General features: G+C 35.6%; 1 protein-coding gene across 1 annotated transcript in view; it reads right to left on the reverse strand.

Annotated features, from left to right (window-relative positions):
• Window positions 1-6,902: 6,902 nt before the first annotated feature.
• LOC140325387 (BPI fold-containing family C protein-like) overlaps window positions 6,903-12,314 on the reverse strand; it is a 13,385-nt gene continuing 7,973 nt past the window's right edge. Inside the window, exons 7-13 of the mRNA XM_072403210.1 lie at window positions 11,750-11,797; window positions 11,154-11,324; window positions 10,982-11,067; window positions 9,734-9,776; window positions 8,101-8,164; window positions 7,942-8,009; window positions 6,903-7,236 (exon numbers count right to left, since the gene is read on the reverse strand). Of these exons, the coding sequence (XP_072259311.1) occupies window positions 7,198-7,236; window positions 7,942-8,009; window positions 8,101-8,164; window positions 9,734-9,776; window positions 10,982-11,067; window positions 11,154-11,324; window positions 11,750-11,797 (519 nt within the window). The 3' untranslated portion in view covers window positions 6,903-7,197. The remainder of the gene's footprint in view (window positions 7,237-7,941; window positions 8,010-8,100; window positions 8,165-9,733; window positions 9,777-10,981; window positions 11,068-11,153; window positions 11,325-11,749; window positions 11,798-12,314) is intronic.

Raw genomic sequence — 12,314 nt, forward strand, 5'->3', positions numbered from 1 at the left:
GCACAGTGCTATGTTGGCACTTTATAAAAGCAGTTTATTAATAATTAAATCATTACAAATGTATATTAATCATTATTAGTGCACACAAACACAGCACAACTAACACTTTTCATACTAACTAAAAAATAAAACTTTTTGAGGTTAAAGATAACTAATATTTTTAAACTTTGCCTGTTTGTCAAGACAACAAAAATCTAAGGAATGAATAATTGTAAATATGTGACCTATGCTACACACCATGGTTTTGGCATCACTCCTACCTTTTACCTTGTGCTGCTATTCAAACATAGACAAAGGCCAACCATGAATTTGAATAAAACATTTTTCATTTGGTTTGGTTTTGCCATACCCAAACAAATGCTCATGTATTTTGGAGGGATTTCTTCCTGTTGTGTCTTTATACATATGTGTAAATAAGTAGCACAGAAAAATTGCCACCAACCAGAATACAGACAGCAACAAATGTTTTACAAAATGTTCTTACAGTTCTGATTTTATCCTAAAAAACCACATAATTCAGCCTCCTAAATATTATCAACCCATCCTTCATCCACTACAAATAATGCAGTTTAAAATTAAAGCTTATTATATGGGCTATAGTTCCTTGAATATTAATAAAAAGACAAAACTCTTTAAATATAAACAGTTCAAAAATATAAAATAAAATAAACACATAGACAAAACACAAACACACATAAACACATAGATAAATACATGTTTTATACAGTTAATTCCCATTAAACATCATTGGAGTCTTTGGATTGGTCCTAGAATACTGATTGGGGAATTCAATATGTATGGAATTATGATTAATATTAAGTATATTGTTCAATATAATATGAATAATAATTCAATATATAGCAATTCCTCCTTTAAGTTCTGAGGAAGTCATCAGCGAAGGTGTTAACTCACAATTCCATCTAAAAAGATTTTATTATATGCAGAATATGCAGGAAAATAGTTACATAACACAAATATAAATGCAAAATATAACTGTATTACAAACCAGGCCTACAAACAATAGTGACCCTCCTTTAGCCAGAACTATTGTGTGCCTCCTCTCCATGGGGTACACCCCTCCAGTCTTCTTCCTTCTGTCTTTCTTACTCTTTGTTGTGTAATGCATCTCCCCAGTTTCATATCTTTATCATCATAAATCATGATGAGTCTTTCCCCTAAAACTGGTTTGTCAACACTACTGGCCATACTAAGCCGGATAATTAGATTCATGAATTTCAATTGTTCCTTTCAAATGTGGCATTAAAAACACTGGATTTTTGAGGTTGCTCCCCAATAAATAATGGTTCTGAAAAGCTGACTGAGGCAGAAAGGCAGAAAAACTTGTTTGGACACAAAGGAACTACTAACAAAAACTAGAAACTGGACAACACAAACGATATTCTATTACAGGTTTTAATATATGCAATGTAACTTACAAAGGTATATGATTTAATTAATATTTGACCATATTCTGAAAATCTTTCAGCTATAACATTGATAAATAAATATAACAATTGGGGATTTCGTCATCTTCCATATTTGTATAACATATAACATATTAATAACTAAAGCCATTTCTGCTCTCGTACATATATATCATTTTGTCATTACTAAAAGAGAAAACAAAATATCAATACACTGTCTTTTTGGTTTTTGGAACAAACTATCTCTTCGTTTGGCAATGATGTTATTTTGCAAAAATTGTTTTATTTCATTAATGTAAACTATAAAAAAAAAACTGAAAACATTTTTTTTATCTGTATTAGTTTTACTGTAAAAAGACGTTTGCATTTTATTTTATAATTTGTCCTATTTAAAACCACTCTTAAATTGCATTTTTTTTTCAAATGCATGCACAATTGCATAAGCATGCAAAATAATTTTAATATATAATAATTTATGACCATTAGGGAACCAGTAAAAAGGTCCAGTGCCACATCCATAAATTACTCAGAATATCTAACAAATTCCAAAATTGGACTATAAAGGCACCTTCAACAATTTTTCCACATCTTTCACTCTTTCAAAAATGGTATTAAAACAATATGTTCTTATATTCTAAAAACAGGAATGCATTGATCAGAATGTGTTTTAGTGTACATTGAGTCTTAAAAAAACTAGTCAACACATTTCACAAAATCTGCTTCCTGAGGAAGAATGAGGCTGATAAACCAATGTTTAAACATCATTGTATCCCTGTTTTTAGAATATAATAAATTATTTTTTTTTTAAAAGAATGCTATTTTTGAAAGAATAGAAGATGTGGTGTACTATTTGGAGGTGCCTCTTAGGTCCAAAATATGATTTTTTTTGGATATGCACAGTTTTTTTTTCAATTTTGCAGCACTAAAATGTTTTTAACAAAAACAAATAAAACAACAAAATGACAATTGAAAAAAAATACAATTATAGAAAGGGACAAAAGGGAAGGAATCAGTTAATTAGAGCCAAATAATTCGAGCCAATTTGGTAATGAACACTGCGATTATCTATAGCAATGATCATTCATGGAAGAATCACTTTATTATATGCACATGCATGCATAAAAGAAGTCTAAAACAACATGAATACACTATGTTGAAAAAATCAAGTGGTCAAATAACAATTCCATGAGCACAATTTTATTACAATTAGTTGTATATGATAGCTCAGTCTTCCTCTTTTAGGAAATGTTATTATAGTTTTCCTTATTATTATCTGAGATAAAGTTTACTTAGATTATATTATGATCCAATCCCATATCAAATGTATAATTCAACTCTAATACGAATGTTGTTTTGAACCAGATAATCAATAAAGTAAAAAATCTAAACTGTATACACCACCCCCTAACAACTAACAACTGTCCTAAGATAAATTAGTGGAATAGTTCAGTGCTTATCAACACCAAAGGTAAATTGTGGCTATGCTTTAATTAAACAGATTTCTGACTTCATACAGGGAGGTTATTATTTATTTAAACGCTTAGCCGCCTAAAGAACTAACAATGAATGTGTACTAGTAAATTTTGAATGGCATATCTGTTTAAATTGGCATTTGGAAAGATCCCTACACTTAAGATCTCTATCTACTGGGAGTAAGAAGTCAAAGTGGATTTAAATTTTATATTTACACCCAATCTCATATACATTTTACCATGCTAATATCATTTTAAAGGTTTTCTTCAACAATGTAAAGTACTGCAGTTCTACCTTCAGTTTTGCACACTTGTACCAGCTCCTCTCTTTTATTGAAACTGTATAATTTGAATATATTGCCCATTGGGGCTTCTAACAGTGTACATTAGAACCTGCATCATGTCAGGGTCACCTAACTTTCTGGCTGATGGCCTCAAATGTGTTGGCTGTGTTTGTTGCTGTTGGACATTGGAACGACTTTTACAAGTGGTTTGGTGTTCTATTCTATATCAGTTTGTTGGACCCTAGGCTGGGATTCTAGATTAGGGTGTCTATTAGGAGTGCAGTGTTCCCAGAGCCATTGTGCTGTGAAGAATATACGTGCTACGTGCGATTTGAGACTCAAGTTTGCACCTTTTTCATATCTGTTTCCTTATTATTTTTACTTAGTATTTCTATAGCACCATTATATTACACAGCTCTGTACAAAGACCATGGTCATGTCACTAACTGTCCCTCAAAGGTACTCACATTATAGTGTGCCTACCTTAGTCATTTATCTTTAATACAGTCTAAGGGCAATTTTGGCAGGTAACCAAATAACCTAACTGCATGTTTTTGGGATGTGGAAGGAAACCAGAGTACCCAGAGGAAACCCACACAGACAGGGTGAAAACCTGCAAACTCCATGCAGGTAGTGTCCTGGCCAAGATTCAAACCTGAGACCTCGCGTTACAAAGGCCAGAGCGCTTACCTCTAGGCCACCATACAGCCTTATCTAAAGCCTTAGATTTTATTACCCAATTTTTTCACTCCATTTAGGATGGAAGGCATTGGTTCTAGGCCTACCCTGAGGTCTGGAGGGAGGATGTACAGCTAATAAGCCACTTCCCTGCTTTAGGGCTGTGTTTGGGGGAATCTCTTTGACCATGTACTTGGTGGTCAGCTTTGGGTGACCACAAGGAAAGGGGTCTATTGGGCTTTGGCTAAGTGGAGAATGCTCTGCCACTTGCTCACCAGTATTGTACACATTTTCCATTGACAGGAAAAAATATTAATTTTTATCACTTTCTGGCCCAGTAACAATAGTAAAACATGATGTGATGGGTAAAGTTTTAATATGTTCTAATGATGCCATGGCTAGTAAATATTAGGGCCTGTTTGCTAAGTGTTCCCCACTTACATCTATAATTGTGTTTATTGGTACCGCTCAGTTCCATTTTGGAAGCAGAGAGTTATGAGTAACAGGGCAGTTTTGATCCCCATGGTGATTACATTTTAGAGGATGTTAGTGACAAGTGTCCCCCACTTACGCCCACATTTTCATTTTCATTTACACCTCTACATTCCAGAGAAACTGGAGCTTAAAGAAGGGAAAAGAAGAGGGTAGCATAGTATGACAGTTAAAATTTTGTGGGAGGTAGGCACAGATTTGGGGGCTATACCTCAATGCTCCTTGCTATATAACTGGCCCCAGGGGTTACCAGTTTGCATTTTCAATTAAGGGCACCTAGGCACATTTGCTTTTCAAAACAGCAACCACAAGTTTTTTTCTGAAAATTTCAAGGTATTATATGACAAGCAGCCTTCACACACTGCTATTTCATTGTGCTGCTGATGACGTTATTCTACATGCCCCTTGGGTAGCTTGATTTCCTGAGGCAGCTAAATATTAAAAAACTTTAGGTGTTCTGCCATCATGTCTGCTGCAATATTTATGGCTGCTATGCCTTTCCTCATGTTGTTATCAGTTGTGTAACATCCCCAAAGCTGAATTGTCATGTGGCTGAGGATGGGGAGAGAGGTGCGGGGGGTGGGGGATAGCTGAACAAATAGGTGCCCCTCATTACAATGGCACCCTAGTTTACAGCTTAGGTGGCCTTATGAGAAATACGGCCCTGTCCTTGCCCCATAATGGACACAGAAAACAATGCAAAACTTGACTTATAGCGTAAACACTTAACAAAAGTTAAACAAAGGTAAAACTTTAGCTTTTGATAATCTTACTTTTTTAAATGCGTTTAAAGGGGAACATTGTAATGTATTACAGCATGTTACACCATGTGTGGTGAGATAGAAAACATTTACATTTTGAGTTGAAAAGCATGCCATACCAGATATTAGTTCTTAATTGAATTTTAAATGCATTCTGAAAGTTTCGCTGACTTGGTCTTTTTTATGTATTCTTTTCTTCCTCCAGAACAGCATAGCCAGTTACTGTATATAAGGCATTTAGCTGGTATTATAAAAATCAGCTTTTCCTGCTTTTCTGCTTCACGCTTCCTTTACCAGTAGCCATGTGAATGTGATGCTTTTGGTTTTGTGATCTCTGGGAAGAAGAATTCAGATGTCTGATGTCGTCTCTCAGGGGAGTTCCTATGATCATTTGACAAATGGTTTTGTTAGTTGCTTTTATTGCTATTTTGCCATTTATCTGTATTTCCTAATAATCAGTTCAGTTAGTGATATGACTATGGACTTTGTAAAGTGATGTGTAATTTGTCGGCACTTCGTGAATACTGTGTAATAATAATAATATATAGCATTGCACAACAATAAATTTGGAAATCTGCTTTTGCTGTAGTTCTGGTACTTAAACAGTAGATGGAGGTATCATATCCCTATGCAATAAACAATGACAATTGTAGTGCCCATACTGTACATTACAGTTCAAAAGACAGCCTAAAATTATCTGAAGGTAAAAACATTTTTGAGAGGAATCGCTGTAACCAAAACAGGTGTCCCTCATTGGAATGTATTGGACCACTGCAGAGAGACTAATGCTTACACACAGAGACCAAGGGTGCATCTCTGCAGCATGGTGGCAGAAATAGGCTTTAAAATATAAAGTTTTGTGTTATTAAAGGGGACTGGATCAGGTGGTAGGGAGGCATTTGCCCCTGAGCTTTTTATGGCCGAAGGAAGGAGGGGTAGGTAGTACTGTGCTAATGCTGAGAAATGGCTGCAAATTTGAAGAAGCACTGTCTTTCCAGCCTGCCCCAAATGTCTTCCTATAGTATATCCCTGTGTGCAGAGGTTATTTCTCTATGCAGGAAAAGGGGCTGGGAATCTAGAAAGTGAAGGGAGCTGGGAATAATTTCCAACATATTGGATCTACAAAATACAGAGTATGATCATGAAACCCTCCTTATATACTTTGACCATTCTTGTTGGCTCTGTCCTTCTTGGTTATTCCACTTATTTATGAGAATTTGCCCACCACTGTGAATGCCTGTCAGTGATATGGGGCACATATCTGCAGCAGTCACATTTGTCCCCCAATGTTTATCAGCCACAGGGTAGCTCACTGCCTGTAATCTTTGTCGGCACTCAATGTTTACCCCTGGTTCCTGTTAGTATTGTGGTTTAAGACTCAATCAGTAGCAGAACACTGGGTAAGGACACATTACAGAAGACTATGCAAAATTCAGAACACACTATGGGAAATAGATATATGTGACTCATTCTAAGGGCACTAGAAAGCTGAAACACATATTGAGGATCTAGAAAGCTTAAGCACACTATGGAGGAGCCAGGAAATTGGGACAAAGTATAAAAGGCAATGGTAAGCCATGGCACTACTGGGCCAATGGGATACTGACAGACCTTGTTTCTTTATTGTAGCCCTGTCTTCAATTGCCCACATCCACAACAACCCCCTCTCCACATTATACCGTTGAAGTTCCCCTATTATAACCCACTTAAAAAAAAACCCAGAAAACTTGGTTAAATTATCACTTTATTGAAAGTTGGCAATTGATGAGGACATAACAAACAATACAGATGACTGCAACAAGTAGAATTATTGAGGTTTATAAAGTAGCTGTAATACATATTGAGGTATTACTTGGTTGGCTTGGATGATGAATTTCAGGATTGAAGCCAAAGGAAATCTGAATATAGGGACCTATTAAGCTACCATTGCTGACCTTGCTGTCTTGTCAAGTCTTGTTTAATATGTATATTGGGCATTTGAGATGTCTCAAATTCACAATGAAAGACATATACAAGCCCTTGTCTTTGAAAATTTTGGATGTTCATGGATTACACAGCATATTCCGACCATCTAGAAAGGACTGCATCAGCCCCAAATAAAATCCATTTCCACTTGTTCATAGCCCTAAGATATAAAAGAAAGGATCACATTTTAGCAACATAATCAAATGTACACAGGTTACAATCCAGTCATCCAATATATATCAACAAATATACAGTGTCAGCCTGGTTGGATAAAAAATTGATTGTATAGTTTGGGTGTGTTCCCATAATATATAATTTGTTATAATTTACTGGCGATTGTACAAAGAATGTACAGTCAACTTTTTTTTGTATTAATGAATAAGGAGACAGTATATTTAAGTTTTAGAAAAATGGATAAAGCTTTGGCTTCTATGCCTCTTGAAGATATTTCTGGGCCAACTATGCATCCAAAACCATTGGTTAACAGCTTGGTCCACTTTTCCTAGGCACCAAGCCTAACCAACGCAGCACAAGCAGCATGTAAAAAAGATGTTTTTGTTGAGCCAGATGACCTTTTAAAGTTTATGCAAACTTTAGAATTGAAAATATAGGAGCTCAATCACTTTCTAACCTTATTGATCTTTTTTAATGGTTGGGCCTAACATGAAAAGGATCAGAATAAAATTTGTTCCTGCTTGTTAATTTTATAAATGAAGAATGGTTTTACATCTCGGTGTGACTGGTAAAACTGATTCCATTGGTGGAGGCTGACCGAGTACCAGAAATTGTGTGGAGTTTGACCTCATCTGGGGTAAAATGTGGATTACAAATATTAAATATTTTATATTATTGTACAATATCCTACCTTTTGACTAGTAATAGAGGGATTCATGAGGATCTTTGAGGGTATTCTCATTCCTTGCTCCAGTTTTTCTGCCAAATAAAGTAGGTCATTGTGACTTCAGTACATGGAAAGATGTTTAAGTTATCATTGAAGAATCAAAGATGGATATATTTTACTAACCATTAATGTTTGGCAAGAGCATCTGGCTAAAAATGTGCTGAATAGCCTTCTCTGATGTGGCATCCTAGTAGGTGAAAAACACATTTTTACATATCACAAATTAAGAAAACACATTGTAGGAAATAATAAATATACAATAGACTCCAAAGAAATAGTGGAAGTGGAATAGGGGAAAGTCTAGGTCTTCTTTGGAAGTGTTTAATATATTCCATGACCAGATGTCATGGATGGCTAGCAGCATCAGCATGAATTGGTTAGCTTTAAAAGGTTAGGTTCATTATAGTCTTAAGGTTGCAGTGTGGTTCCTGCTTTCTCAAGCGAGGTTAGCACTCTGGCCTTTGCAGCGCTAGGTCCCAGGTTTGAATCTCAGCCAGCACATTATCTGCATGGAGTTTGCAGGTTCTCCCCCTGTTTGCTTGGGTTTCCCATGGGTACTCCAGTTTCCACCCACATTCCAAAAAACATGCAGATAGGTTTATTGGCTTCCCCCCCAAAAGTGACCTTAGACTGTATTAAAAACATATGACAATGGTAGGGACATTAGATTGTGAGGTTCCTTGAGGGACAGCTAGTGACATGAATATGAATAGCACTGCATAATAGTTCATACTGTGTAATAATAATAATATTGCCAGGGAATCACTGCCTCTGGTGAGATGCTACTTCCCTGAATAACATCGACATAAATGAGGTAGTATGGGGCTGTGCAAGATTTCACTATCATTACATCTCAACAAAAGGGTTCCCGCAGAGGTTTCTAGGGGTTCCTTGATCACTTTAGGACTCCCAATCATCCTGTTGGTTTGTGTTTGAATTGAACTGGATTTAGTAAGCATTCTCTGAGACCTGAAAATTATTTCAAAGGTTCAAAGGTAAGCTGAGCTGCTGGGACCCAGCTTGGATAGTTTTAGGACTTCTACTCTCACCTGAAAGAATGAATCCACAATACTTGTAGGAGTACACAATACTATGGAGGTCACATCATAGCTTTCTAATTATGTAAAAAAAAACGCAAGAGAACAGTGATTAGTGCAACCACTGCTTACTCTCCTTTTTTCCTTCTGCAAGCATGTAGCCGGTTAGCCCATGCACCAATGTCCTTGTACCACCCCGCCACCTCCTAAAACTGTGCAGGGGACGCTGATACTAAGGCCTTGATTTATGAAAGCTCTCTAAGGCTGGAGAGAATACACTTTTAGAAGTTAAGCTGCGTGATCCAGAAAACCTGGAATCGATCTCATCCAGGATTCAAAACGTTTGCTAGCAAATAGCAAATGATTTTAAGGAATCCATTCTATGATTTCTGGATTATCCAGCTTCACTTCTGAAAGTGTATTCTCTCCAGCCTTGGAGAGCTTTCATAAATCAGGGCTTAAGACCAATTTAGATGCTAGCTATATTTGCCAAAAATGTGATTGTTTTTCAAATCTCTTTTAATGTCTAGTGTCAGCTTCAAGAGAATACAACAACTTCCTAGGGCACAGAAGAATTAGTTTACAGCTGCATGGCACATCTATGCCTAGAGTTAAAATCAAATAATGTAAATTTTACAAACAGTATCATTCATGAGGATTAAAAAGAACAAGACATGAGTCTACATTACTGGAAATCTTCTGTGAGCCCTTCATCCTACCTTTGGTTCTTTATTGTTTGGTTCGGCCTTGTCAATTTGCAATCTGCAAAGAGAAAAGTATTTCTGATGAGCTCAATGATAAGCTGTAAGTCCTGTAGGGACTATTGTTTCAATACATTATCCTGACTTTGGAAATTTATATTTTCATTTTAATTTGCTTTTACAGCACAGAAAGTGAAATCTACAGGTGCTTTAACCGTTCCCTGATTTTTCATATGAAAAAAAAGTCTTAGAGACGATTCAACTGTATCATTTTTGGGGGATATTCCCATACTAAATGTATACTTTAACTAGTCTGATGATAGTATCTTTTTACTATCTGTATTGAGCACATATGAAGAATATCATAGGTTATAAAAAAGTTGCATTTTTGTGATACTGAATTGAGTTTCAGACTTTATAATTTGCATATGTCATGTCAGTGACTCAAATAGCAATGAATCCAGGCACAGCCAGAAGGTTTTAAGCTTTTAAGAAAGAGGTCAGCCATGGCACCCATTGTAGTTTCCTAATTTGAGGTTTTCTTCATTAAAAAAAAGGAAAATATAATTGTCCTCCACTTGAAGATCAAATATAAACATCAATCAATGTATTGCTAATACATAGTAACATTGCCGGGTTGGAATTAAAAAGTAGGTAAAGTTAAAATCAAGTTTGGCAAGTTATTTTTGTATTTCTTTTTCCCACTGTGGAGATTTTCCTTCATAGGGACTCTAGGATCAGGGCCTTGTTCTATGGAATACAAAATTCCAGCCTTCTGTATACCTATGTCCTGTTGAATAATGGTAAGCATATTTGGAATGTGATCATCCAGGAATTCAGCTCAGAGTTTCTGAATATACTATAGGGTGTTAATAACAATTTTGGTAAAATTATTCTTCAGTTGATTCCCCGCACTTCCAAAGGGACAGCCTCCAGTGGACCTGTGGACTTTGGACATCCCATGGGAGAACATCACTGGTTTGGGAGCTGAAGATAATTGCGTTACCAGGTGGACCGAACTCACCAGAGAGTTGGGAATGGAATAACTAAAGGACAACCACATACCTAACTATTTACCTTTCATTTTGGATATTCAAAATGGATGATAGATTCACTTAAGTTACAGCCATGGTTCCTCTAAATAAGCCTTGCATTTTATTAGAAGGTGATGATCTCTATTTCTTTTTTTTATTATTTTATTGTATGTGTATAAGACATAACAAATACAATGCCTATATCACAAAGATCCATAGCTCAGCTGATTACCTCTGCAGGCTGGTTGAAGCATTAACAATCAATCCTCGAAAAGTTTTAGCATCTGATATGGAGATTTTACCATTCAAAACAGCCAGCTGTGTACATAAAAAACAATAACATATAACCAATAATTCCATGTTTTTCTCTTTTTAAAATGGGTGTATTAATAAAGAACACTTACTATTTTTGCTTCAATGACACTCTGGCTTTTGCCTTCAGCAGGCTTAACATGAATTTGAAAAAGTCCTTGAAAGTCCATTGTTATATTCTTGGCATTCAAGGTAACTTTTGGAGAGCTAGTAGCATACAATCTGATTTTTGCAGGCGTTGGATTTTTAAATATTTTAGAAATCTTAAAGAAAGGAAAAAGGTTAAATAATGGTTAAGGTCAAATAGAATCTTTAGCTTAAATTGGCTAAATGCATTCCAGGAGCATCAACACAAAAAAGTCTTCAGCATCTTAAAATAGCTTAAATCTTAAGCTGCATAATAAAAACCTTAGGCTTTATTTACAAAAAAAACTTTCAGTAAACCACAGGGTTTTCCTGCAAACTCAATCATATCCCAGCTGGGAAGGACAGGTTTTTTTACACAGACTGTAGCTTCTCTAAAAAGAAAACTAAGACAATAAACACCTTTTGTTTTTATGCACCTAAACGGAATTTAGATAATTTTCAACAGGTTTCATTGGGGTGCAAATGACATGCATTCCATTCATTCTAAAAGCATTATTCTATACTAAATTCTATATTAGGCTATATCTTCATGTGTACCCACCTCTGGAACAACATCTGTTAAGTTCAATGTTGTAATTTTTATGGAATCCTGATGAAAATAGAAAATAAACAGTAAGTTAGTTAGGTGATCCAAGTGGCTGTTAAATCAGACCTACTCAAATGGAAGCTTAGTCAGGCCTTCTTATCAAATCACCCGCTATATGTAGCAGAAAAACATACCTGTAAATGGCAGATCTATTACCATACTTACCTTACCCCCTTCTTCTGCCTATGGTGCCTAGGTGAGGGAGAGGTTTAGAGTAGATTCCTGTGGAACTCGGAGCAGATTAAATCTTTCCCCTACTCTGTGTTAAATAAAACCTTATGTGGAAGAACATGGACATCATTCCTATTGATGCCAAGATGTGAATAAGATAAATATAGTCCTAATAATATTCTTTACAGATACTTGTTCCCATTTTAGGGAAAATTCTGCTTCAAATTATTATTATCCTATTAATATCTATTAATACTACATTTAATATTTTTCTTTTATTTATAAATACATACAGTATGTAATAATGATATATTCATGCAGTCAATAGACTGGAGAGTCACCATTGTTT

This window comes from Pyxicephalus adspersus, chromosome 3, assembly GCF_032062135.1.
Source record: "Pyxicephalus adspersus chromosome 3, UCB_Pads_2.0, whole genome shotgun sequence".
Lineage (NCBI taxonomy): Eukaryota > Metazoa > Chordata > Amphibia > Anura > Pyxicephalidae > Pyxicephalus > Pyxicephalus adspersus.